This window comes from Pipra filicauda, unplaced genomic scaffold, assembly GCF_003945595.2.
Source record: "Pipra filicauda isolate LSUMZ 115617 unplaced genomic scaffold, ASM394559v2 scaffold84_size4826128_pilon, whole genome shotgun sequence".
NCBI lineage: Eukaryota > Metazoa > Chordata > Aves > Passeriformes > Pipridae > Pipra > Pipra filicauda.
The window spans coordinates 78,182-105,502 of record NW_024105031.1 but is presented as its reverse complement, the minus strand read 5'-3'; the positions used below and the strand labels follow the sequence as shown (position 1 = coordinate 105,502).

At 44.6% G+C, this 27,321-nt stretch overlaps 3 protein-coding genes across 5 annotated transcripts in view; 2 read left to right on the top strand and 1 right to left on the bottom strand.

The window, feature by feature from the left end:
- UBE2E1 (ubiquitin conjugating enzyme E2 E1) overlaps positions 1-3,018 on the top strand; it is a 46,022-nt gene extending 43,004 nt beyond the window's left edge. The window contains 2 exon segments of the mRNA XM_027744886.2: positions 1,028-1,175; positions 2,114-3,018. Of these exon segments, the coding sequence (XP_027600687.2) occupies positions 1,028-1,175; positions 2,114-2,211 (246 nt within the window). The 3' untranslated portion in view covers positions 2,212-3,018.
- A 2,419-nt stretch (positions 3,019-5,437) lies between these two features.
- Positions 5,438-19,480, bottom strand: NKIRAS1 (NFKB inhibitor interacting Ras like 1). Of its 2 annotated transcripts, XM_039390609.1 has the most exons (5): positions 19,264-19,480; positions 18,570-18,663; positions 17,770-17,898; positions 10,054-10,295; positions 5,438-7,219 (listed from the first exon to the last, which is right to left on the bottom strand). In XM_039390609.1, the coding sequence occupies exons 1-5, from the start codon at positions 19,417-19,419 to the stop codon at positions 6,980-6,982; spliced, it is 861 nt and encodes a 286-aa protein (XP_039246543.1). In that variant the 5' UTR covers positions 19,420-19,480; the 3' UTR covers positions 5,438-6,979. The 2 variants fall into 2 exon arrangements, with proteins under 2 accessions (XP_039246543.1, XP_039246544.1); XM_039390610.1 differs by lacking the exon at positions 19,264-19,480 and having other exon boundaries at positions 17,770-17,896; positions 18,569-18,653.
- Positions 19,481-19,834: 354 nt separating this feature from the next.
- RPL15 (ribosomal protein L15) lies at positions 19,835-25,653 on the top strand. 2 transcript variants are annotated; one of them, XM_027744898.2, is made up of 4 exons: positions 19,835-19,884; positions 21,310-21,494; positions 22,884-23,020; positions 25,019-25,653. In XM_027744898.2, exons 2-4 carry the CDS (start codon positions 21,323-21,325, stop codon positions 25,322-25,324), a joined length of 615 nt encoding a protein of 204 aa, XP_027600699.1. In that variant the 5' UTR covers positions 19,835-19,884; positions 21,310-21,322; the 3' UTR covers positions 25,325-25,653. The 2 variants fall into 2 exon arrangements, with proteins under 2 accessions (XP_027600699.1, XP_027600700.1); XM_027744899.2 differs by having other exon boundaries at positions 19,847-19,884; positions 21,313-21,494.
- The last annotated feature ends 1,668 nt before the right edge of the window (positions 25,654-27,321 follow it).

The window sequence follows — 27,321 nt, the reverse complement described above, 5'->3', positions numbered from 1 at the left end:
GTCTCCTGTGTGACAAGTAACCGCTTTTGTAAGTCCAGAAATAGCCTGTGTGCTCTGTGCATTGGGAGCATTCTTGATAACACTGCATGGATTCAGTGCACAGGGACACGGCAGGCACCAGGGTTTTGTAGCTGTGTCACCTCACCCTGTGTCTGCCTCCCAAACCGGTGAGAGCGAGGGTCACAGGCAAAATTTTTGCATCAGAAAGGCAGTAGAAAAAATGAAGGTTGACTGGCAAGTTTTGTGTGTGGGCTGGTCTCATGTCTAGGTGAAGCACTAGTGTGTTCTTGTTACCCCGCAGGCTTACCAAGTGTGTTTTGTAAATACCCCCATGACCTATAAACAAACCATAAAATTTGTGGGTGTGGGTGTGGATAGCTGACAAATTTTGAGGATTTAGGGCATGAACCCACCAGCCTTTATTCATCCACATAATCCTAATCCATGTAAATTCCACCAAATTTGTGGTTGCTGTTCATGCAGTAAGTCAGAGCAAGGCCTCTCTACGGGTCACATTGTGTTCTTCTGAAGCTGGCTCATGGTGCTTTTGTTTCGCTTTCGGGTAACTTCTGTGGCAAGCTGTCTCGCTCAGTCACGTCTCCCAGAATCGAAAATAGGAAAATCCAACTAATTTACCCTATTGCTGAGCTCTTAAAAGTGATGAAAGCTGTGATTCCGAGTGCCCTGGTCTGTCTGGGGGATTTTACAAGTCCTTGGGAGCCCAGCAGGAGAAAAATGCTGGTGTTAAAGCCCTGGGCCCCTTTGCCACTGCGAGCAAAAACACAAAAGGTAATTAAAAAAAAAATTAACCCCCCCCGACATACTGGGTTTTGCGGTGGCCGTGGAAGTCGGCTCCTGAGACTGTTACTCATTTTTAATTTAAATCAGGCTCTTTTTGGTTTCCACCGCGAGAGGGCGGCGGCGGCCCGGGGAGCTCGGCGGTGGGTCAGCCCGGGGCCGCTGCTTCGCTCTCTCACGTTGTACCGCCTGTCCCTGCGGCACGTGTGCTCATAACCCTCTCTTGCAGGTAACATTCCGGACAAGGATCTACCACTGTAACATTAACAGCCAAGGCGTCATCTGCCTGGACATTTTAAAAGACAACTGGAGTCCAGCATTAACCATTTCTAAAGTTCTTCTCTCCATCTGCTCCCTCCTCACAGACTGCAACCCGGGTAAGTTCCCTGCATGGCCACGCAGGCTGCCTGCCACCTTGCACCCCTCCTGGCATCCAAATATTACATGGCCCTCATCTCACCCTGATGGCTTCAGCCAGCATGGCTCCAGCCTCCAGAGCAGGAGGTTTCCCTCTCCAGGGCAGCCGGAGAAGCTGCCCAGACAGCCTGCTGTTCACAGCTCCTCAGGCTGACCCCAAGAGGAAAGCAGCGGTCCTCCTCGTGCACATGAAAACTTCTTCCTCCTCCAAACCCACCCTGGGTTTGGGTAAGGGTTGAACACTTTGCTGGTCTGTAGGGTTACAGTGATTCAGTAATGGAACTGGAAGAGCCACAAACACAGTTCTGAAAACAGGGGATTAGCCTCTTACTTTCCATCATCCATTTAAAACCAGTGACCAACTATACCACAAGTAATTGTCACTGCTGCTCTAACCCACCCACTATCCACACTAGTTAAGAGGAATGTGTCTTGGTTTTCAAAGTCAATTTTACAGGTTGTATTTTTATATATCTGAAAATCAGAGAAACGCCAGATTTCACACTGTGTTATATATGCTGAACTTATTGGAACCTCTTCTTGAGATCTGATCTTTCCTAGAAGGCAGGTTTATATTGATACAAAGACATTTAGCAATGCTTTTAGAGGGAATAAAACAAACCTGAAATGCATGAATTGGTGAAAGTTATCAGTAATGCAAATTATGACTGATTATTGTCTCTTAAACTCCTTAAAACTTTGTTGACATTTCACTCTATTGAGTTATAGATTAGTACATCACCATAAATACACAAAATCAGAGAGGATACAGACCATCAATTCAGTATGTTTAGATTGTTACAGTGAACTTTACCTTGTATTAAATTCACAGTTCAGCTTTATTTTAAAGTTTTTATTTGGTAACTCGTCTAAAATAAGCAGTGTATTTCCTTTTCAGCTGACCCCCTGGTTGGAAGCATTGCCACTCAGTATATGACTAACAGAGCAGAGCATGACAGAATGGCCAGACAATGGACCAAAAGATACGCTACATAAATTGGATTTTCATCAAACTCTTACATTATTCGTCTGTGATGGAAAGAGCTGCTTATGAATTTGAAGGGGTGGGAGGAGGGAGGGTGCTGGTAAAGAGTAGGGTATTTCTATAACAGATTTTATTCAGTCTTTTATTTCCTAAGATTTTGTTGTTGTAACTTAAGGTATCTTGCTACAGTAGACAGCTAGGATTGGGAATAGCATACTTTAAGACTGTAATTAGTTCAGCAATATTAGCTCACATATAGTACCGAGAAGAATGTAAACTTCTTAGACTTCTTTGGTTTTCAGTTTGCTTGCAATATGTAAAAGATTAAAACAGCTTAATTTTGTACAGGTACATAGGTTGACGTTTATGTAAAAGTCCTTTCAAGACTCTACACACTGTTTTTGCTTTTTGTTTGTTTTGGGTTTGGGGGATTTATTTTGTTCTGGGTTGGTTTTGTTTTGGGGTTTTCGTTTTGTAAAAAGATGTCAGCATTGTTTTCCCCTATGGGAGGTCACATTGGTATTTAACAAATCCTTTTTAAAGACTGTCATCTCATGATCTGTGATATGGAGAGGTGGATATATGGCCTCATATATGAAAGGAGAAGTAGTTAATGTATTATTTTATAAGCCAATCTATCTTTGTGAAAAGAATAAAGGGTTTAATCAGGACTTATGGTAACCTGTAGTGAAATACCTTAAGCTGTTTAACTGTAAGGTGTGGAATAGGAGTCACTCAGTGGATTGGTTGTATGTTGTGGGCTACTTAAGTCTGCATTTGTTACTGTGCTAATAAAAAGATGTTTAAAAAAAAAAAAAAGAAAACATTTCTGCTTAGTCCCTTGCTTTCCCATTTTGCCAGAATGGTGTCTCCCAGTACTCTTTGATGATTACAGTATGGTTAAGGCAAGGGAGATCTGCAGGTGAGTGTACTGACTGCTGCTATTTTGGGAACACAGTTCTAGACAACCATACAATGAATGACAGCGTAAGACCTTCGCAACTGTTCGCTGTCTAAGTGTTGTGCAGGGGCATGGCCATGAGGAGGTAACATACCACAGGATCCATGATAGCTACTTTTTAGTGGAAGTTTTCACAGCATTGCCTCTTCAGGAGTGGCATGTTTTGTGAAAGTACAACTGGAAAAGTGTAAGCAATCTAGAAGGGAAAGAGGCAGGAGGTAAAAAGAAGAAAAAAATATCTTGATGCTTTTCTGATGGAGTGACTGTTTGGACTTGGAAGAGGAGAAGGAATCGTGTCCTGGTAAGCTAGCAGGAGACACTGTAAAGGAGACTTAATCAGTAGATCTTTTAACTACCTATAAAGATTATCTCCTAGAGACATGGTGTTTACATTGAGGTGTGTAGCAACAGGGCAGTTAGTTGTGGATATGGCATTTCAGACCACTCCCTTAAGGTAAAGGCCGGAAGCACAGATTTATTTTCACATGGCGAGTACTTCACCTTGTGAAATTCTTCTGGGTGCCACGTGGTCATCTGCACTCTCAGATTTGGGTTGGTACTTTAAAATAAATTCCATATATATTTTATTTACATACTTCTCTTCCTATCTAGATACGGAGCCAATCTAACTTGCTCCAAAGTAAGCTGTTAATTAGAGGTGCCCTTTCCTTTGCTGGGTGGCTGTGGGTAGTAGTACCTTAGCCTCATCAGCTGAACTGCAGTCTTTTGACACAGTGTATGTTTAGGTGTATGAGTCCCCTCAGCTGTTTGGCTGTTTGGTATATAGCTACATCACACCAGGAGCATCTCTGGTCATCTTTCCCTCCTCTCCTTTACTGAGTAAAGATGTAAATGGTTAAATCTCAGTAGGTTTTTGCCAGCTTCTTGCTTTGTGCTACCAGGACATGCCAAATTAACTGTTTTAGCTGGTGAGGGTGACTGATCTGTACAGTGGGTATTCAGCAGGATAGAGGTTTAAGAAGAACAGAGAAAGATAGTACAATTTACTAATTTATTTTTCTTCTTTTTAACAATTTTTCCCCATTAGCTCGTGAAGGGACTCTAGCTTTGCAGAAGGTAAGTGATCCCAGTGACCTAGAACAGGGTTTGAGTCAGTGGAACAGTAAGAACAAAATATGTGTTCTGCCCTTTAAACTACTCTGTACTTTACTTATTAACCCTATGCAAAACAGCACTACAGCAAGTTTCATTTTCACTCAGTACCAGCCACTGTATGTACATTGTTTGCAGAGGAGACACTATGTTTTCCATAACTTGTCAATAAAATACTATGGTATTTAGAATAGATTATTTGAGTGCTTAAAAAGCATCAGAGTAAGCTTATGAAAGAAAACAGTGGGTGGTGGTTTTTTATGTGAATGCATTGAATGATCTAAACTCATTCCTAGTGAATTAACCAAATCAAAGATAACGTGTTTGCCTTTACATAACCTATTTGAAAAAATAGTTAGTCACTTGGAAGATCCTTTTTGTCTTGCTTGTCTTAAAATATTGTCAAGTCCAGGGGAGCAGGTGAGCAAGCTACACTTCCACTGCACAGCTCTGGCAGCCTACAGGTGACATCAGTCTTGGCAGTAGAATTGGCACTGAGTCTGCGGCGTGCAGAGCTGGAAAGGAACCAGTCATCTCCATTCTTTCCATCTCCACACGTTTTAAGTTAATTCTGACTTGTCAACCTGTACTCCCTTTGCTCAAGGGTGAGCTTCAGTGATGATGTGATGTTAGTAGATGTCTTCACATATTTTGATTCATCCAAAGCTGATTCAAGTCCCTTCTAGAAGAAGGATTCTGCAGAGCTGAAGAAGGGGAACGTGACCCATTCCTTGGTAAGAGGTTGCAGCAAGGAGGTGAACCGCTGCTGCTCTGAAGTCACCTCTACTTCCCAAGCATGCAGGCAGATATGGAGTCTTCTGGGCAGGGAGAAGCCTGGAGTACACGTGTGTTCAGTAGGAAATGAGTGAGTAGTGGGTGTTGTCGTGCAGAATCACTGGGGACAATGACTATTACTAGCCAGGTTGGAGGAGGTCATGCTGTAGTGCTTACTCAGCTGCAGTGTTGCAATGGAAACAATTGTATGTTTCTAGCAGGGCAGTGCAGGAGCTTGCTCATTCATAATTGCTCTCTTATCTTACTCCTTGGCCACAGCAATCCAAACTATATTGAGCAAAGCACATAAACAGTTTCGTCTACCTTTATTATAATGGTAGGGATACCTGCTTCGTTTTTAGTGAAGTGTACTGCTGCTCTGACATCAGTAATGCTGACAGACTTTATTAACCAGTATTCAGGAAGAGCAATACTATAAGCTTAATTGTGATCATTAAGCACACTATTTAGCAGTTATGATATGACACTGCAAATATTGCTTGTGGTTTTGCTGATTCACAGTGGAATTCTCAGTATTTGTTCAAAACAGCAGTGAAAAATGCAGGAACTGGGTATTTATGTTCACTCCCTCTCCCTGCTCTTGTCTTCAAATATAAAGAAAAGGTAGCATCTTTTAGTACAGGAGGTTGTTAAGATGCCAAAAACTGGCCACTGTCTCTGGGAACAGTTGCTCATTCTGTCCCTCTATATCCCCTTTTGTTAACTTTACTGACAGGCTGACCTAGGACAGCAGATTCCTGCAGCACAGGTTTACCTTTACCAGCACTGAGTCAACACAGCACATCCAGTTGTGCTCCTGCTGCTGGACAATGTGCAGCATGATAAGTCCAAACCCATTTGGTACAGGTATTTCTGGGTGTTTTCCATGAGGATAGTCCCAAAAGGCAGCCCCCTACACTCCCTATAGCCCGCTCTCACACAGCAGTACAGCACTTTGTACCAGTTATTATCTGGCCTGTAGCTTCGTACAGGGGGGTGGATTGCTGCAGCTTGGCTGAGCAGCCGGGTGGGAGTGTTATGCAATGCACTAAGCAGAGCCCAGGCAGTACCTCCTGCATACAAAATTGCTCTGTATAATTTCTCAGTACAATTATCACCTATGTGACTGTGACTGATTTGTACTGGACATGCTGGAACAAACCCACATACAGCTATCTTGTCCGTCAGGTCACAGTTAAATTAAGGAGTGCTCTGAGAGCTTTTCTGGTTTGTACAAATGAGTTCTTGAGCTGGAAGCACTGATTGCCAGACTTTGTTGACGAGCTTCATGTCAGGGTAGATCTGGTCTAGTATTTCCCAGATGATGTGAGGGGTGTTTTTGTATGATTTTGTTTTGTTTTTTTTTTTTCCTTCCAGACACTGGCATAATATCAGTGGCTAAATCTGGTAATCATTTCTCCTTCCCCATACCCTTCTCCTGCAACAAGACACTGGCCTCAGCCTTCTGCAGCATCAGTATGCTTTGTGGCCCTATTTAAGGTCAAGGTAAAAGAACTACTGCCATTTCAAACATACTGTCTCTCCAAATTGCTTTATTGCAGCTAATACTATTTGTGACTAGAGGCTACAGATCTGCAAGGCCATTGCTTAACGGTAAGCTTGTTGATTTGTCCCTCAACATGGCTGCATCCAGGCATAGTAAAAGCCCCTGATAGAGAGGTGTCCATCTATCCCTTCTGTCTTCATAACCCTTGTTGCAAAATAACTGCTCTCATGAAAAGCTTTTTTAGGTTTTTACCACCAGCGACTTTTTCAAGCCAAGTCTGTGAGAAGAAAGGATACCTCTTAGCTATAATCTTGCTGATTTTATTGCTGAATGAGATTATTGCTTTAAGTGAAACTGCAAGAAGCAAATGGCACAAAAAGGACTTAGACTGTGACCTGGCAGCAGGAGACAATGCTAGGCTAGCCTAGTTATCACAGTTATTCCCTTTGCTCTTCCTTCCAGGCAAGGGAAATGTTGATTTGTTCTGGGACTGGGACAGTTTGCTAGCTAAGAAGGTGAAGGGTTCAAGCAGTGTTTTCCGATCTGTCACAGTCACTTCCCACAGTCTCACTTTCTCAGCCCTTGCCCATTGCTGTGCTGCTTCTGTTTCCACTTGCCTTTGGTCCAGGAGGTCAGTTTTGTTTCCCAAGACAATAACTGTTACCTACAAACCAAACAAGAAGGGTGAGCTTTATACCAAAACCATCCACCAGTCACAATCCTTTTAAACAGCAGGCAAGTAGCTACACAGTTCAGACCTGTCCTTTAACTTAGCCCTGGCACAAGGTAAGTTGCATGTAGTTTGGAAGATCAGGGTCTGGGATTTGAATTAGCCTCATCTACTTGTGGGTTGGGAGCTTGTTTTCATCATAGGATATGCAGGACTTCCCCCTTCTCCCCACCCTGCTCCCCCCACCAATTGCTTGGAAGGGAAACAATACCAGAGAGATCCAAAGTTAAACAGCCTGATTCTCCACTTACTTGGCAATTGAGCTGTCCTAGGCAAATGATAAGAGCATGACATCTGAGTAGGTCAGAGCAGCAGATGCTTGAGAGATGAAAAAATGCACGGCAGCAGAGAAAGCCTGGACCCCACAGCTGTGGATTTTGCCCTGTTTGTTTCTTTTCCAAGCCCCAGCCCACAATATAAATAAAGCCAACCGTGCCAGTGGCCCAGGCAGGCTGGGCTGCTGGGCCCCTCTCCCAGCCCGGCCCGCTGGCTGTCCCGCCCCAGGCACCAAGAGCCACCAGAGGGACCGAAGCAGGGACAGTCTGCTGAAAGGGGCAGATAAGCACCAGCACTGTCCTCTGGGAAGCAGTTTCAAGAGCAGCTGGTTATTAGCCAAGTAGAGCAGCACAGTGGTATCAAGTCAGATTCATAGCTGTAAGGATCCACCAAGTGACTTCTGTATGACCGAGACAAGTACAGGGTGGCTGAGCTCAGTAGGCATATGCAGCCTTCCCAGTATTTCAGTTCTAGGAAGTGCTGAAAGTAGTGCTGGACAGGTGAAGTTACTGCTCCTCCTTATTTTAAGCTAACCATTGTCTAAAAATGTTTTACCAGCATCAGCTCTTAGGGGAAACCATGCCTACATGTACAGTTCAAGGTCCTCAGTCAGACTCTGGTCTCATCTCTACACTAGTAGTTTGACAGAGATCAAGTCATAAAGTCCTCTCTTACTGATGATTTGTGGGTTTTGCTGTGGCCACACCTGCTTGCTCTTTCCTGTTCATCAGGCTAACGCCAGGATGTCTTCTGTTTCTTTCCAGCTAGAGCTGTTTGTCCTGTTCCTGTGAGGTCTGAGGCTTCCTTTCTTTTTTACAGCAGTCCAGGGTGTTTGAAAAAATGCTGTTTGGGGGTTTTTTTCCCCTCTGTGAAGGCTTTGAAAGAAGCTATAATCTTCATGTGCATTTATCACATGCTCCAACTGAATTTATCTATGGGTAAGCCCTGTCAGTATAACAGACACAACCTCTATGTAGTGTAAAATTTGGCCAGACTTTAAGCGTGCTGGAGAACCCCTACCACCAGCAGAGACAAGGAACCAGCCATCAGTGCTTTCTGTCATCTACCACACAACAGAGGACTGTGCCGCTCAACAAGTTGAAGTTCTACCAGCTCAGAAGCACATACATTCCTAATTCAGTTAAGGATTCATTCTATCAGAGCCCAAACTTTAAGTATAGAATAATTAATCCACTGATTACCAGCTATCTTAAGATAGGACTCCTGATTTTACCTTCTGTGCTTCAAAGCCTACTTTATATGGATTAGAAATCACAGGAATGAAACTAATTTATCCATTTTATTGTGGGCACCACTCTTTTGACTACGTTATCCTCAGTCAAAATCACAAAAGGATAAGCAAACTGTCTGTTTTCTAAAATACCTGCATGCAATGAAAGAGAAGTTCTGACAGGTAACACAGAACAGCAGGATGCAGATCCTGTTGGAGCTGTGACTCCCTCTCCTCATTACAACATGCTGTAGAGTAACAAATCAGGGCCCTCACAAAACACAGCACCTGGGAAAAATTTCCTGCTTGTCCACCTTTCCTTGCCCTGCAGGGGAGTTATGATTGACTCCTGTATCCCTGATATACGTGACAGTCTGCAGCTCACACCAGCCCTACCAGCTAACATACCGCTCCTGTGACTGCACATTCGTTCTGCTGTCAAACTTGAGCCTGCCTTCCTCTACCACCCTGTGTGCTGTCAGTACAAAACAAGTAACATTCTTGGAAAGTCTCTCCCTACCATTATCCAATTAATTCTTCATGCATTTTTTTTTCCCCCAAACAGCATAAAACAGGCATTTGGAAAGCTGTAGGCCAAAGACTTTTAGCAGAGAAAACTACTTGAGAATATAAAGATATTGTAGGAAAAGCCATAATGCTAATGCCACATGCAAGTTATATTTGTTTAGCTAAGCTGGAACACTGTCAGCTGAAAACACTAGCTGCTTTCTAAGGGAAAATAGAGCAGTCATTTCACACAATTGAATTGATTCAATATGGTTGTTAAAATACATTAAAGCTGCTTTGCCAATTGACTAATGTCTGGGAGACCCATTGTCAATTACACTAGTTTGCAAGCCATCAAGTACATGAATACAAAACAAACAAAGATAATGCCCTTTGCTATATTATTCCATGCACTTGACTTCCCCTGTACAATATCTAAGAAAACATATGAGCTGCACTGCTGTAGACCATATGTTTTATTAGTCATAAGTGCCCTGGCTGGTGCATTCAGCTGACTGAATTTTAGCTCTATTAGAGGAAATAAGGAAGAGAAAACAAAAAGCATTCTTTTGAATGACCTGCATGGCATGTGAATGAGACTTCTCCACCATGAGAAAGCTTCCTTTTGCTGGGTTGCCCAAGGCTGTGGGTACATTAGTTTTCCTTTGTATGCGAGTTTTACAGAAACAAAATCTATTCTTTGCCATCTTAACTTCCTATCACTGATACAGCATTTAGCCAAGCATGCATTTACCTCCTTTTTGTCCCTAAAGACATCGATCTCCTTTTTGAGCAGTTCAACTCTTTGGAAGGCTTCAAGGCTGGTCACAGCATACACCAGAACAAAGCCATCAGCAACAGAGAAATAGTGTTTTGGCAATTCTACGCCCTCCTGCAGACCTCTGGTGTCATAAAGCCGTAACTGTTCCTTCACGCCTCGGTCTGTCTCCACCGATGCCAAATACACGTCTTCCATTGTGGCACCCTCTTCTAAGCCTGTTTGAAAACAAGCAGGAAAGTTCAACTGCTATAGGTAAAGCACCACTATAATAATTATTTGCAGGACAGCAGAATTTTACCCCATAACAGCTTTCAGTGCATGTTTTCTTGTGTGACTTGACTTGGACTCAGCCTTTCCTGGTATTCCCATGGAGGGTTGTATTCATAGATGACCACACTAGCTGTTTCCACTAGCATCACTGTAAATACAACCACCTAATATATAAGCACATGATTATGCCTGTAAAATTAATCTATACAACATGCACATTCAGAATAGGATAAGATGTGTGTTCTCCCTCCAGGTTTTCCAAACTCCAACCACCCAGTGCACCAGTTCTGTGCCAAACATGCTGCAAAAGGGCCTGCCCAAACATACCCTTTTGGAACAACAGCTGAGAAACACCAGATAGCAAGTACTAACATCATAAGTCTACTTCTTTGCTGCATAATGAGCTGGGTCACACTGCAGAAGCAGCAGCCAAAGGAATAATTCTGGGAATGAATGTGCATTGGTGGTACATCTAACTAACAAGTGAAACCAAGCCAGAAAGGGAAGGGGATGTTTGCATACAAAAAAAGTTGCATACTCTATTTACTCAAATGCACAGTGAGCTTTTTCCATCCCTTAGGGATTTAAAATGACTCAGATTTGCTAATAGGAGCAAGTTCATTTACTGCAAGGTAAGAGCATGCACAGTGTAATAAGCTTTGATACGTGTATCACCTGTTCCATGGTGACTATCTGCATACTGGCCCTCCTTCCCTCCTCCTCTACCCCTAGTAAATGTGAGGTAATTCAAGGCAGCTTGCTTTGAACTAATTTAAACGATTTTTTTTTCCCCAAGACAAACCCAGAAACACATAAATCACCTTAGCTTTGTGTTTCTCCTGGATGCAGGTGCATAAGGCTACAGGTCCAAACATCCTATGTATAGTGTAGCTGGGCCCCTTTCAGAGTTGATTTTAAATATTCATATAAACCCTCTGCAATCCATGTTTTTGCCTCCACTGCACTCCTGTATACAATTGTTTGCTGTTGCAGGGCTACAGTAATGAGTCCTGCATTACTCTCTTTGTCTGCCAAAAAGGGACCATTTTAGTGCATTGTTTAAGGAAACAGGAGGGATTATCTGGCCTGTGAAAATAAGGATTTTGCTATATTCAATGACACTATTCAAAATACTTCACATTGACAAAGAAGTTAAAGCATTCCACCCACGCTGATGGTTTCCCATGTGTATGCAGCATTCCTGTGCAGGAAAGTGGCACAAGCTGTTCTTTTTGCCCCTCTCTGCGCAGTCTTCATAGATTAAACTCTTATTAGGTTTCCAATGATTTAATTTATCTCGCCTCCAAATATAGCCTACTAATGTGTGGGAGCAAAACTAAGAACAGAAGATCAAAACAAAGGTTAATAAAAAAGGAAGCACAAACGCATTCTGTGTGGTTGTAGAATGTGTTATAGGGGTATTTTTAAAGACTGAGGTAGTAATGGAGCCCTTTCTGGATATAGCACTGTTGTATAGACATAGCACTATGTTCTTGTTCTGCCTCATTGCATTGTACAGACAGGTCAAGGAAATCAGTAAATACAGCTTTGGCAAGAAGGAACGAACCATAAGTACCTAAGTTTTCTTTTTAGAAAGCAATGAATAATGTTGTACAGTTTTTTGTCATCTAAATGCTGCACTGTAATTCAATGACATCTAATATATCCACCTTATCCTGTGGCAATCTCTTCCCAATGGCATTAAAAGCAGCAGTGAAAATTGTGTCTTTAACATCCTCTTTGAAAATGAAGAGGAAAATTTAAGACCTGGGATTTAACTCAGCAGAATAGAACAACAAATTTTGATACGAAATAGGGGGGCCTCTTAGGAGGGAGTTGGAATTTATGTACCAGTATCAGACTCCAGAGGTGAAATTTCACCTACGTGCACTGGGGGAGGCAGTATATGCAAGTAATTTCCTAAGTAAACACAGATAATTTTTAGAAATACCTGTGCCACCTTATTCAAGGCCTTGCTTGTAAAGCCCAGACCATGTATTAGCCACATCTTACTGACAATGATATTTACACTTCTTGTTAGTACCGTCCCATTCAAACACTTTCCTGGTATCCATTCAAATATGGTCCAGGCAAGTTGTTTTAAGACTAATTGTGTCAGTGCCCTAGAAAGGTGCTGGCACCATCCAATCCTCCCTGCCACAAGAACCCTGGTTCTCCTTTCCTTCACTGGCATCCCCAGGCACACTCCCACCTTTGCTACCTGGGTGGGCAAGGGCAGCTTGGGCTGGGAAGTTACCGCCCTGCAGACTGCTGCCAGCTTGAGTAGATTTTCTTTGGCGGAGAGCACTACAGTGAGCCACCTTTCAGGTTCAGAAGTTACAGGGGTGAAGGGGAACTGACAAGACAGGGCACAATCTCATGCTTTCTTTGAAAACTAAAGGCATAAAAAAGTTAGGAAGGGGAAGGAGGAATAGACAGGAGTGATGCCATTCTCCGAGGTCTACTGAGCTGGTGCAAATCTTAGGAGAGGCAGAAGGGTCTTTGTCTATGTTACCAACTGCTGACACAGAGGAACTGCAAGGGGAAGCCTCAGTCATAAATTGGATGGTGTTCAAACCTTTGTGGTTTCCCAATGAGGTAAAGAAAAGGCTCAATATACTAATGAATACTGCACACTCAGGCCTGGCATGGCAGATATATTGTAAATACAAAAGTAAATCAAAATTTCAAGATGGATGGAATTTCATAAGTTCACAATTGCATCTTGAACATAATGCAGTGCAAATTTTGAGTCTTCTTAAGTACTTTTGAAGATCTATGTAATCTCTTTTTCCCTTTTTCTGGAGGAATTCAGCAAAGAGCTTCTAAAGCCTGCTATTTCTTATGTTTGCAAACTGCAGGATAAGGGGCTTTGCTTACTTAGGTCTCAAATGACAGTCTATCAGAGGATCCCTGACTCAGAGAAGAGCTGGGTAGATCTCAAAAGGAGCTGGTCTATTTAGATTTAGCTGCTAACAAGTAGCCAGGTTGTGACCCTCGGTTGCATACATTCAGCTCTATTTCCATCTTTCTAAAATGCAAAGCTGACTGCACCTCTATCATGAGGTAGTTTTAATTTAAGAAGCAAATATGTAAAAAGGTGTCTCTGCCCATGGAAAGGGAATTGGAAGGAGATGATCTTTAAGGTCCCTTCTAACCCAAACCATTCTATGATTCTATGAATGCATAATTAGGTTAATTAGCCTCCACATCTTATGAGCTGTATAAGCCAAAACCCCAATCCCTCCAGCTCGACCAAGTGAGGCAAATTCTCTCATTATGGGTTCTACCACAGTAATATATGGTGTTTTCATTCCTACTTAGTAAGAGGATCTGAAGTAGCTGCTTGTGAATAACCTGGCCATACCAGCTATTTACACAGCCAGGAGGCAGAGATAAATGTTCTATAGGAAGAGCTCTCATCTCCTTCTGTTGAGCTGATAAGCTTTACCATAGGTTTTGAGGTAAAAGCAGAAGGAAGACTCCTTTCTGCACCATCACTGAACAGGGACACTGTTTAAGGAAAAATAACTATCCTTTTTACAGATATGTCCCATGCCAAAGTTAAGGCAACAATTCTCCTGTTAGTCTAGTCAAGAGAGGTCAGGCCAAGCAGTGCCACATACCACAGGTATTTAGTGGGACAATCTTCTACTGCCAGTCAAAAACCCATTTCATGACATTTCCCATCCCAGGTACCAGGCAATCACAGAATCATAGAATAGTTAAGGCTGGAAAAGACCTCTAAGATGATCAAGTCCAACTGTTAACCCAGCATTGCCAAGCCCACTACTAAATCGTGTCCCCAAGTGCCACGCCTATGTGTTTTTTGAACACTTCCAGGGATGGTGATTCCATCACTTCCCTGGGCAGCCTGTTCCAATGCCTGACCACCCTTTTAGTGAAGAAATTTTTCCTGATATCAAATCTAAACCTCCCCTGGCATTAACTGAGGCCATTTCCTCTTGTCTTGTTGCTTGTTACTTGGGAGAGACCCAACTCCCACCTGCTCCAACCTCCTTTCATGAAGTTGTAGAGAGTGATAAAGTTCCCCCTAAGCCTCCTTTTCTCCAGGCTAAACAACCCTCAGTTGCTCCTCATGGGACTTGTGCTCCAGACCCTTCACCAGCTCTGTTGTCCTTCTCTGGACCCACTCCAGCACCTCAATGTCCTTCTTGTTGTGAGGGGCCGAAAACTGAACACAGGATTTGAGTTGTGGCCTCATCAGTGCCAAGTACAGGGCGACAATCACTGCCCTGGTGCTGCTGGCCACACTATTTCTGACACAAGCCAGGATGCCATTGGCCTTCTTGGCCCCCTGGGCACACTGCTGTGCATTTATAGGTATCATGTACATATGTGCAATTCTTAACAACTATTCGTCCTGACCTATGGCAATATAGTCCCTACATGACGCAAAGCTAAATCTGCATCCATTTCAAACATCTCCTTTTAGGTTTTCTTCTGATTCCTTGTATTAGTTTAGCAAGAGAGTCTGCCATGCAATATGTACATTATTTTATGTGGCTCCGAGAGCATCTCTCATCTTTTTGCCCTCTCCCTTCCCATCCTGGGGCACAAGGCAAACAGTTTCTCTTGCAGTTTAAAGCCTATCACAATATCCAGTACCACACATGGTTGCTCACATGCTACAGAGTTATTCCTCCCTCCAGAGTACTATTTCCTCTTTGACCTCAAGTAATCCTAGTGCCTTTGCAAGAGTGTTAGCTGCTGACCATGTGAGCAACAGTGGCACTTTGGGACTTCATCGGTGACAAGCCAGGGAGACTTGAAGTTGCACATTTTTCTAGGTAAAGAAACACAGTGCAACTGGGTTCACAGCAACATCACCGAGCACACAGCCAGGAGCATGGGCTCAAAGCCAAGGGCTTTACATAGCAGCGTTAAACCTCCAAGGACTCCAATCACTTCTCTGACAGCAGCTGTGTCTCCACTCTTTTTACAGGAAAGTCAACAGGAGGCACATGAGCACTGACATAGACACGTGGCTGATTTACAGCCAGGAGGAACCTCTCGTGTCAATGGCTGTGACACTTCAGAGAATGGCACCAGACCTTGTGCTCTGAGCCTCCAACTAAGTTCAGGCATGCCTCTTGTCACTTGGGAGGAGGATGTGCATGCCATCAAAATGGAAAGACTCCATGCATTGGCTCAGCAGTCCTCCCCACGGCTCCCCGGCCCTCAGACCAGCCACGGAGCTGCTCCTGACGTCAGTCAGGAAGCACAGGTTTTGAAACAGCTTGTGTCCATGTTGCCATGCCCGATGAGCTGCCTTGTTGGTTGGCTCTGAACAGACAGGCTTTCAGCAAACACACTAGTCTTTTTTGCCTCCTGCCAAAAAGGCCAGAAGCCAGAATGTACATGTCAGCTTTCTGGAGCTCGCAAGCTTTAGGAAATGAGCATCATGACCCAGTAATCATGTTTCAAGCGTGGAAGTGCCACCCCTGCAATGGTAGCACCAGCAATGGGTCTGTGCAGTTTAAAGCAGCTCAGCTAAGAAGCACTCAAAAGACTCGCCATTCCTCAAACTCTGTCCTTGCTCAGTGAGACCCTCACAGTGGTGTCCTGCCTCTGCAGTTTGAGGGCTAAATCAGTACAGAGTGGAAGAAGAGTTGAAGATCTTATGGGAACCATTTTCACCAGCCCATACTTCAGGCACCCTCTGCCACAACTGCCCATGTACTAAGGAAGAGGCAGGGAGGATGGTGACCACTCAGGAGGACTGCCAAAACCACCAATTTACCAGTCCACCCCCCAAAATGTGCCCGATGGCCCACACGAGTGACATCAAAACTGCTGAGCCACAGTCTCTCATCCTTTGGGGCTGCAGTGGCTCCATAATGAGCCCTCTCCACATCTTGATCTAGACCCTACTATTTGCCCCCTTCTCTGAATGTCTTGGCAATAAGATTTGACCAAAATCATAGAAACCAGGAGACTACCTTCTTCTTTCTCCCCAGCTGCTCCCTCTCCTTCTGATAATTCCGAAAAATAAGAGACAAGCTGCAGGAAAGGAAAACTGATCTTTTCAAGATGTGGTGGGTGGAGGTCTGCATTTCTAAATGGCCAAGATGGAGCAGAGCATTTGGGAGCGACAGAGGGACACCCACAGCTAAACCCCAGGCACAAGGTCTCCCTCCGGTTATGTCAGCCAGCATCCATGACGTTGTATAATCATGTACATGGCTGGCTCCATAAATAGCTCCTCTGATCAGCAACACCCGAATATCCTTCCTGCCTGGGTTGCTAATAGGAGGCAGGAATTAATGCAAGGCAATACGATTTAAGTAACGTGGCCTTGCTCATGCTGCTCGGGTGTCCCTGACAATCACCCAGCCCAACGCGGAGGAGAGGCAGGTTGGTAGCACAGGGAAAAACCTTCAGCCTCCAGGTTTTGCAACCTTCACGTTGAAAGCTACACGGGGCTACGTGCATAGCACTCGGTAGGATGCTGGAAACAGATGTTGCTGCAACATTAGAGGAAATCCTCCTTTTAAACACGGGTATTAGCACACAGTTCTGTATCACGCTTTGCCAGCAAATTCCTCCCATCCACGCATTTTAAAGGAGCAGTGCTGCAAAGCACCATTCTAGAAATCCTGGTGTATACGCAGTAACTTATACCAAGGTCTAATTTAACAACTCAAGAAAAAGATATATAGTGACTAGGCATCTTCTGTCAAAACCCTGGTGCCACCCCTTGTTTCTGGGCGAGGCAGGAATAATTTGTCAGCTTAATGACCGTTGCCCTTCCTCTCAAAGCCAAGTCACGTGGAAACAGAGGGAAACATGCCGGTTTTGCCTTTGTTCCCTTTCTTTTGTGCACAGCAAATCTCAAACATCCCCTGCTCCACTGTCAAGTCTATTTTCCACAGGAGGATTTCTTTGAGAGCTGAGACACTTGGCCTTCAAAGTTCAGCACAGAATGTGGAACCTAAAGCTTAGCTGTTTTTCTTGCCAGAGCTTTGATTAAATGTTAGCCAAAACCAAGCAAAATAAAGCTTTAAGAAGATGAAACAAAAGTCTAAACAGTGTCTCCACTCATCATGTGACATTATTTATTTTTCAGGCATCTATGGCGTCCTTCAGGGAACGAGATATTTCTTACGTAAATAGGCAGCAAGCACATCACCTACTTTCTGTGTTTGTTTCTCTTTAAACATTCACGTGTTTTATAACTGGGAACATCACGGGAAGGGTTCTTCTCCAAGGCTCTTTTAAAAATCTGCCAGTAAGTGACTATGAATTTCAAGAACTGCCCAGAGATGCAACAAAACCACATGAATTTTCTCCTTCACTTCAGTGCAGTTCTCTTTCACCTCAGTTACTGGTGTTTTGGGGCCCACACAGAACACTGGAAAAGGAAACAACCTCCCCCCAAAAGTAAAAATGTCTCACCAACAGTATGCTTTCCATAGAGAAGCTGCTCCAAAATCGCAGTCTTTCCCACTGAGGCCATTCCACAAACCACCACTTTGTAGCCCTTTCCCATCTTTCCCGAGGGAGCAGAGTCGGCGGGCGAGCCCTGTGCAGACACAGGAGGCTGTTAGCCTGGCACGGCGGCAGGGATCGCTCCCGGCGGGAGCAGAGCCCACGGAAAGCGAGAGGCAAAGCGCAAAGCAACGGGAGACTCGGAGGCACAGCTCTCTCCCAGGCGCTCGCCAGAGACTGATATTTTTAGGACTCGAGTTTCCTCCCACACCATTTTTTAAGGTTTTTAGGCTGCTGCCAGTGGTGCTGATGCCTGCCTGCAGCCTCGACACTTGTCCTGTCAGGCTCAGGGAGGCTGCGAGTGATTAAGCGTGGAAGGCCCCGGGGACAGGGGCTGTGTTTGTTGGCGTAACACTGTGTTATTGGGCTGCCTGGTTTTGCAGTGGGCCTGATGGTACCAGGATGGTTCTGGAAATGCAAGAAAATGGTGGTTCCCTCCCTTTTATTTCACCCACAGAAAGTTTATAGCTTTTACAGACTAGGACCTACAAAATAGGAGTGTTAAAGGCAGAAGTATGGAAAGCAAATGCAGAAGCAGGTTTTTGCAGTCTGCTTTACATCAGTTTGGATGGGTGGGGGGTTGGTTTTAGCAGGAGGTGTCCAGCAGCTGAGGCAGTTCCCTCCGCCAGTGAGCCATGGCAGGGCAGCAGGCCCGAACTCAGTTTGTTGTTTGGAGCCATTTGCCACAGAGAGAGATGAAGAGTACCTTTTTTTGGACCAGGAGGAACTGGCGTTGTCCTGCTTCACTTCCAGTTTAACCAGGTAACACTGCACAAGCCAGGGTGCTCTGCAAAGCATACACTGAAAAACAGAAAGGTCACCCTGCAGCCACAGGTAGGAAGGAATTGCAGGCTGGGAAAGCCTAACTCATAGAAACATAGAATGGCTTGGGTTAGAGGGGAGATTAAAGATCCTCTCCTTCTAGCTCCCCTGCCATAGGCAGGGATGCCACCCATCAGACTAGGTCACTCAGTGACGCTGCACACAGGAGGGATGGGAGCAGATTGATGGGTAAAGTCACAACCTTGGCCCCAGCCTGGGCTGCTCATGCTCACCATGAGGGGGCTGCAGCTCTGGGGGCTCCCCGGTGCCCTCCTCCTTACCCCCCCACTGAAAAGGTTTTGGAGCTGGTTTTAGGGCTTTTTCAGCCCTTAGGGTTTATTATTTGGAATAGAATAGAATCATCAAGGTTGGAAGAGGCCTTCAAGATCATCCAGTCTAACCATCAATCCAGCACTACCCCTGTGACCCCTAAACCACATTATCCAGATCCAGATGCCTCTTAAATACCTCCAGGGATGGTGACTCCACCACCTCCCTGGGCAAACCATTCCAATGCCTGACCATCCAAACAGTGATTTTTTTTTTTCTAATATCTAATCTGAATCTCCACTATCTCACCTTAAGGACATTTCCTCTGGTCCTCTCACTGCAGGCACGGTAGAAGAAACTGAACCCCACCTCACTACAATCTCCTTTCAGGTAGTTGTAGAGAGCAATAAGGCCCCCGCTGAGCCTCCTCTTCTCGAGACTAAACAAACCCCAGCCGTTCCTCATACTCGTATGAGTTCTTTAATTATTATTTTAGAGATTTTTTTTTTTAAGGCTTCTTTTCAGGATTTTGAGGGAAGTCCCGTCCCCCCCCCCCCAATCCCTAACCTGGGGGGGGAGAGTGGGGGGTGTTTCAGAGGATGTCGCATTTCGCCGAGCCCCTGCCCCAGGTCCGGCCCCGGTCCGCGCCCCCGCCCTCAGCCCCCGAGCGCGCCCCCGACCCCCGAGCGCGCGCGCACACCTGGGCAGAACCTCGCGCCGGGCCCATTGACCCGTGCGGGCCACGCCCCCTCGCTCCCATTGGCGGGCGCGGGGGGCCGGGCCGCGAGGGGCGGAGCGGGGCGCGCGGCACCGCTCCCCTGCGGGGACTGCATTACCCATGAGGCGCCGCGGCAGCCGCCGGAAGCGCGGCGCTACCGCTAGGGTTTGTGGGAAGTGGGCCTCTTCCCTTCCGGTGCCGGGCGCCATCAGGTGAGGGATTGTCCGCGCGCGGCCTTTCCCTCCATCCGCGCCCATCCCCGGATCCCGCCGCACATCCGCCCAGAGCCGGGCGGCACGGGGCTGCTCCCGCGGCGCGGGCGCCCTGGGAGGCCGGTGGCGGAGGGCCAGGGGACTGCGCCCCGGCGGGGCGGGAAGGGGAGGAGGAGTGGCTGGGGATACCCGGGGGGTACACAGGGGGGACAGTGGCGCAACGTAGCGGCTGCAGGTCACTGACAGACCTCAGGCCCCTCTTTGGCTCCGGGTTTGCGATTCCTTCATGGTGTTCTCTGCCATAATGCAGGGAAGACGGCGGGCCTCAGGGGATGGGAAGGGATGAGCCGTACCTGGGCAGTTTTAAACAAGAGGGGTATCCAAATCACACACGAGCTGGATTTGGATCTTTTTTTTCTTATAGTGTAAATAAAATGGGCGGCGTGTTCCAGATGGTGAGTTGGGTGGGGGTTTGATGGAGTGCGGGTACACGTGCTGGTTGCTGCAGGCGTGTGAGACCTCAGGTTTCTAGGAAACCAGCAATAAACAGGATGAACACATAAAGTAATACTTGATTTTAAAATGCCTAGAGCTTTTCAGAAGCGTTCGACTCAGAAAAGGGGGTTTGTAATAATCGTTATTTTCTTAAAGGCAAAGTAGGAACATTGTGTTGAGTCCTTGCTCTGCTGAAGTCAATACAAATTGACCCTGATGGTACTTAGCAGAAATAATTTAAAGAAATTAACTTAAAAGAAAAGAAAAGAAAATGCAAGGCATCTGTGGAGCAGAGCACAGGCTCAGGTGTCACCATCAGTGGGACGCTGAGCTGTGGCACTTGATTTTTTGCTCCATGTATGACCCAAGCAGTACACCTCACTTTGCTTAAAGCCCAGTTTCAGCAGATGTGGAGAAAGGCCTTGTCTCTCCTGAGATGTAGGAGGCACAGTGTGAGTAGCACTGAGAGAACAGAAGTCCCAATGCAGTTCTTTCCATTTCTTAGGCAACTGTTAAGCTTTCACTTGCCAGTAAAACCTTACTAAAGTAAGTGTTAAGAATAAAAACTACACTACTTGCCCTCCCCTGGTTCTGTGTAGATTGACATTTACAACTTGTTTCAGGTGTTAACTGTTATTTTTGGTAGTATCAGACATAACACATCGGAAACTTTCTCGGTGGAGGAGTTTTTAACACCTCAGAACACATGAAAAGGAGAAAAATTGCCAGGAATGGTGACTGCTGCATGTCCTGCTGGGGGTTGCTAAGTGTGATCCATGTTTCCAGTTGTGTCAGTGGTACAGAAGAGCTTGTGAGCTCCCTGTCTCTCAGTGGTGTTCCATGTGTGGTTTTATGCAGTGTTGGTGTTGGAAGACGCTCAGGTTTGGGATCGGGTTTTGGTGCGTTGTTTTCACCGGCCTCTCCGTTCAGCAGGTAGACAGACATGGGTGCCTACAAGTACATCCAGGAGCTATGGAGGAAGAAGCAGTCGGACGTGATGCGGTTCCTGCTGCGTGTGCGCTGCTGGCAGTACCGGCAGCTGTCGGCCCTGCACCGGGCACCGCGCCCCACCCGCCCGGACAAAGCCCGCCGGCTGGGGTACAAGGCCAAGCAAGGTAATGGCATGGAGAGGTGAATTCCACATGCCTCAGAATGCAGTGACCTGGTCTTTCGTCAGCTTCCTTAAGTGGCAGCAGGATAACAATCTGAAACTGAAGCATCCCCTAATAAACTGAAGTGTCCAACATGAAATCAGCTGAGTATCATAAACGTGTTCAGTTGGTAGCAACATCCACAACCTAAAACCTTAGCTCCCCTTAATTTTCCATCTGCACCTTCTACGGCTGCTTTGGCAGATGAAGATCAAGTGGGCTTTGGCCCCAGTTCTTGTGCACTGTTGGTACTGCAGAGTTGAGCAGTGCTGTTAATATCTTGGGTTTGGGGGGTGTCTTTTCTCTGCCTAAGCATTGTCATGCGTTACTTTGACTTTTTTTCAGGGTGACTTAATTGCAACCTTCCAGTACCTAAAGGGAACTACAAGGGAGCTGGAGAGGGACTTGTACAAGAGCAAGTAGTGATGGGACAAGGGGGAATGGCTTCAAACTGAAAGAGAGTAGGTTGAGTTTAGATTTTGGAGAAGAAATTCTATACTGTGATGGTGGTGAGACACTGGAACAGGTTGCACCATCCCTGGAAGTGTTCAAGGCCACGTTCGATGGAGCTCTGAGCAACCTGCTCTAGTGGAAAGTGTCCCCTCTCCATGTCAGGGGGGTTGGAACTAGATGATCTTTCAAGTACCTGGGCCATTCTGTGATTCCGTGACTGTTATTACAGCTGCATGCACTTGAGTAAGCAAGATGATGGAGTTTGTACTGTTATTGGAAAACAGTTATTGCTTAGGGAAGGAAGTGGAGAAAGTGGCCATCTATGTGTAACTTGAGCAAATCCCATTACAAAAACCAGTATGTTTATTCACTAGGAAGATAAAAAGCTAAGACTCTACACTTCTGTCACTGCTCATCTAATTTGGTCGTTATTCAGTGATTAGAATTCAGTAGGGTTTGTGGATGGCTTGTGCTTCAGTGCTTTTATGAATGCTGCTGTTAGAATATGAGATTTCAGAGTTTGAGTGGTGGCTTTGTTGGGTGTTCAGGGGTGATTTTTTTCTTTTTTTTTTTTAAATTTTTTACATTTTGTAATCATGTTACAACATAGCTGTAGCTGTTCTTAGTCTGTTTGAGACTGAATAGTGAAAAGGTGCCATAACCTCTGGTTTGGAACCAAAAACTAGTTGTGAGATGAGATCACTTCCTTTACTCTGTTGTGATGAAAATAACAGAAAAATCTTGTGCTATCCAACTTCAGATGTAAATTTTGGTGAAGGTTATTATAATGACTTTAATCTTGGCAGCATTTCATGTAAATTTTTGGGGGTTGGAAATGCAATATGGGCATTAAAATCCCTACTAGAATTCTCCTAGTTCCTAAGTTGCCGTTTCTTTCAGGTTACGTGATCTACCGTGTCCGCGTCCGCCGTGGTGGCCGCAAGCGCCCAGTCCCGAAAGGTGCCACCTATGGCAAACCCGTGCACCACGGTGTTAATCAGCTCAAGTTTGCCCGGAGCCTTCAGTCTGTTGCAGAGGTGAGTATTTTGTTTACTGCTCACAAATTTGGGTAGCAAGGTCTTAGTCTGTAAAAAAATACACACAGACAAAAAACCCCCCAAATTAGCTGTTTGGTTAATATGTTGGGTCAAAGATCTTGAATTCTGGTGGCAGGAAAGCACCAGAATGTCTTGAAAAGCTCTGTTGGGACAATAAAAAAACTGTTCAGGCTTTACAGATGGGGTCTTGGGGAACCACTTAGGTGGTTTCTTGAAGTTCGTAGCGTATACTTCTAAAATATGCCACAGTATTTGTAATTGAAAATAGGTAAGTAGTACAAGCCACAATAAAATAAAGAGTTAGGCATGGGAAATAAGAATTCAAATACGCTAAGGCATCTGACTTGTCGGTAAATCCCACCTCTGTTCCCTGCTATGTTGTATGTATTGCCAGCTGTAGGTGATGGTCCCTTCACAAAGTAGAGGTGAGTTCCTGTCTTAAAGTCTGTAGCACCTGTTTGTGTAGTAGGAGTGGTGCCTGGTGTACTTGGCTGTATCGTAGGATCTGAAAGCAGCTGCCAGAGACCGTCTGGTTCTTTATAAAAACTTGTGTACCTCACTAGCACACAGATTGGTGCTAAAGTTATTTCTAGGTGAGATGCGTTCACAGTAGTAGTGTGGAAAAGATGTGGTTGTCACCTTTACAAAAAAACTCTTTCAGTGGGTTAGAATTAATACGAGTCCGCACTCAAAGAGACATTGTGAAAGAAGGGGGACTGCTTGTTGCCTTTCTGTCTTGAAGCAGAAGACTTTTCTGTTCTCAAGATTACAGAAGTATTCCTAAGGGACTTCATCGAGTTGAATATGGTGGGATTTTTTTTTTTCAAGGAAAAAAATGCTTATTTAAAAGAAACACATGATGAGTTTAAGTTAAAAATGCAATTCTGTATTATCAGTACTCACGGCATTCTCTTCATATATGCTATTCCCAGATGGCTAATCACAAGCTCACTTGAGATGACAACTATGGAAGAGGTTATTTTCCCTCAGTTTTAGCTTGAAATTTTCGGAATCTGACATACTCTCTCCTGGAAGACTTAAATTTTTCAGATTACAGAAATACAAAGCCTCAATTGGAGCTCCCATCCCTGCACAGAAGCTGGTTGAGGGTGGTTGGTGTTTCAGTGTTTCATATAGGTGCTACTCTTATTCTAGAATAAAACAAGGACTTGAAAAAATGTTATTACATGTGCAGAAGATAGTCAAGTACTGTTTAGTGGGAGCCTGTAGCAATGGATTGGGATCACATTGGGGAAGAAGATGAGTGTATTCTATTGGTTCATACTTTCCCATGGTGATGATAAAGTCCTACAATTAAACACCCAGTGTTTTAAATAAGGAACATCCTTGACAGGACAGGCAGATGGAATTGCAAAATTGTTATTTTCTGCTTTGTTTTGTTTTTTAAACTAAGACTGCGTCTTTCCAACCACAAGTGATGATAGGAATAGCAAGCATTAATATGCCAGCAGTGGTACAAAAATTTTTTACATCAGCTATTCCTTTTCTCCTATCAGTACAGTCTTGCTCTCTGCAGAAATGTGTTTCTCCCCTGTAGCTTTGGATGTGCAAATCAATCGGGCTTTCATAACTTCCCACAAAAGCTTGTTCTATGGCCCCAAGTGCAGCTCGTGCTTCTCTTTTCATATTAAAGTTACTTTTAATGCTGTATTTACTGGTTGGGGCTTCCGTGTAAAAAGAGTTCTTTCTTTTGTCAACCAAGCACCTTCCTGCTTATATTCTTTAAAACCTGATTCATGTCGCAATCCAGACAGTCTTTTTTTTTTTAACACAGCATTCCTTTCAGCTGTTACTTTTCTTGCACCTTTGCAACTGAAAGGGGAGGAGTTCTTTCAGGAAAAGAGGGTCTCTTGGGGAAAGTTGAAATTTCATGTTTCAGTTAAGTTGTATCTTTCTGCATGAAGAGTGCCCTGCATCCATGGTTTTACAGGCCTTTGCATTTATGTTTTCCCCTAGGAACGTGCTGGCCGTCACTGTGGGGCTCTGAGAGTCTTGAACTCGTATTGGGTTGGTGAAGATTCCACTTACAAGTTTTTTGAAGTGATTCTGATCGATCCCTTCCATAAGACCATCAGGCGCAACCCCGATACCCAGTGGATCACCAAGCCCGTCCACAAGCACAGGGAGATGCGTGGGCTGACGTCAGCCGGGCGGAAGAGCCGTGGCCTTGGCAAGGGCCACAAGTTCCACCACACCATCGGTGGCTCCCGTCGTGCTGCCTGGAGAAGGCGCAATACCCTGCAGCTGCACCGCTACCGCTAATCCTTGTAAACGTAACCATCTAATAAAGCTGATGCGGGTTCTTAAATTCCACGAGTGCTTCTGCTGCTTCTTGGTGTATGTGCACAAGTATAGAATTCTCCAGGAGCTCTGTTGTTTCCATAGTTTGACAGGCTTTTGAAAATGTAATTTGATACTTGTGAAGTTTGTAGGCCGCAAGTTTAGAGTTCTGTGACGGGTTTCACCTTTGGTAAGGGTTGGAGTCTCTGTCCTGTGCTTAGACTGAAGGCCAGCTTTGATCCTGTGCAATGAGATATAAACTCAAAGTGCTTGTTTATTTTTTATAGGCGATTAAATACTCATGACAATTTTATTTTTCCAGTTTTGTTTTTTTGTATGTCTTCGGTATCAAACCAGCTCTTGGGCCTCTCTTAGCTACAAACATTGTCTAAATCAACTTAAGCCCAGAACAGAAAGGTAAAGCTTGGTCCATTCATTAAAGTGCACAGTATTGTAAATATAGACACATCACAAAGAGCGATAAAGTTTTAGGCTGAATAAAATACTGACTGTAAACTAGGTATTGCTTAATATGTCAAGATTCCAACCTGTTTCTTTTGCAGTGGAGACAGTATCTCTTAGATCTGCCTTTTGATACCGGAACAGAGAACGTCTCTGGTGCTAAGAGAGCTGCATTCTGATTTACTCTATATGGTTAGGTGGTAGAAATAACCACATTTGGATGGCATTTGTGATCATAAATTAATTTATTTTGGGCTACTTTTTGTGAAATTACAGTGTGACCTTTAAGCATGAAGTCAGCTTGCACAGAAACACTGAGAGAATAATTGCACTTCCTGGTAAATTAGATGGATGGCTGTCCTAGCTTCCACAGATTCTGTACCACATCCATTGGGTAGTGATGGGCAAAAAGGTCAGTAGAAGGCCCAAAAATTAGCTGTGTCTTCCTGGAACTTCAACTTGAGATGTGGAATGATTTTTTTTTTTATGCTGGGCTGAAATGTGTCAAGATTTTCCCTTCAATTGAGAAAATACACTTACTACTTCCATTTCTTACAGGAGGGTGGTAACCTGAAGAAGAGATGTTTTGGCAGTGTGTTCTTCGAGCCAGAGAGAACAGCTCAAGGCAGCAATTCTTTCATGATGTGTTTGTTTGGCCCAAACAAGAAAAAATTCAAAAGGAATCTTCTGTTAAAAAGTGCTATCTGCTCTAGGGAAGGGAGATCTTTTTTACTTTTCCTGTGAAGAAGCACCAGTTTTCTTGAGAGCAGCTCCTGTGACGGTGTTGGACAGGCAGTGGAAGTTCCTCAGAGCACATTCAGTGAATGAGGTCTCCCCCTGAGCATGGAGGGGTTATTGCAGAGAGAGGGCTGATCTTTCTGTTTTGTGTGTTTAGGGCTTAAGGTGGTGCCAGTATAGCTAGCATGTCCATTCCTTTGGGACTTCTATTGTCTATTTGATCAGCCTCGTCTATCGGAAGGTGTCTCTGCCCATGATCTTTAAGGTCCCTTCCAACCCAAACTGTTCTATGATTTTATTTTTTTTTTTTTAATAAAGCAACAGCTTCAAGACTGGTGGTGCTGTATTGGGTGTTGTTAAACTGTTTGGGACCCTTGCCATTCATTGATGGGGGAAGGTAATAGCAGGTGACAGGGCAGTCAGCACTAATGCTGCATCCTTTGCCAGCTTTCAAAACTTATAGCATATGGTAGTTCAGTGAGACTTGAACTTTAAAATAAGGGGAGAAGTACTATCCCCTTCAAAGTTCATTGAAAACTACTAATGAAAGTGTACCTAAGAGGGCATGGTATCAGACTAGCGAAGGAATTTGAAACAGATAGTAGTGACTTCAAGGGATGCTCTGAGTATGGATGGCTCATTCCAGGTATTTGAAAAGTTAGATTGCCTTAGCGTCTTTTCACGCTGGAAGTGTCTTATGCTCTGTTAAACAGTGCTTTGGGTTTGAAGGGACATTGCGGTATTCACATGGAACAGAAAGGCTAATTATCTTTTACTAA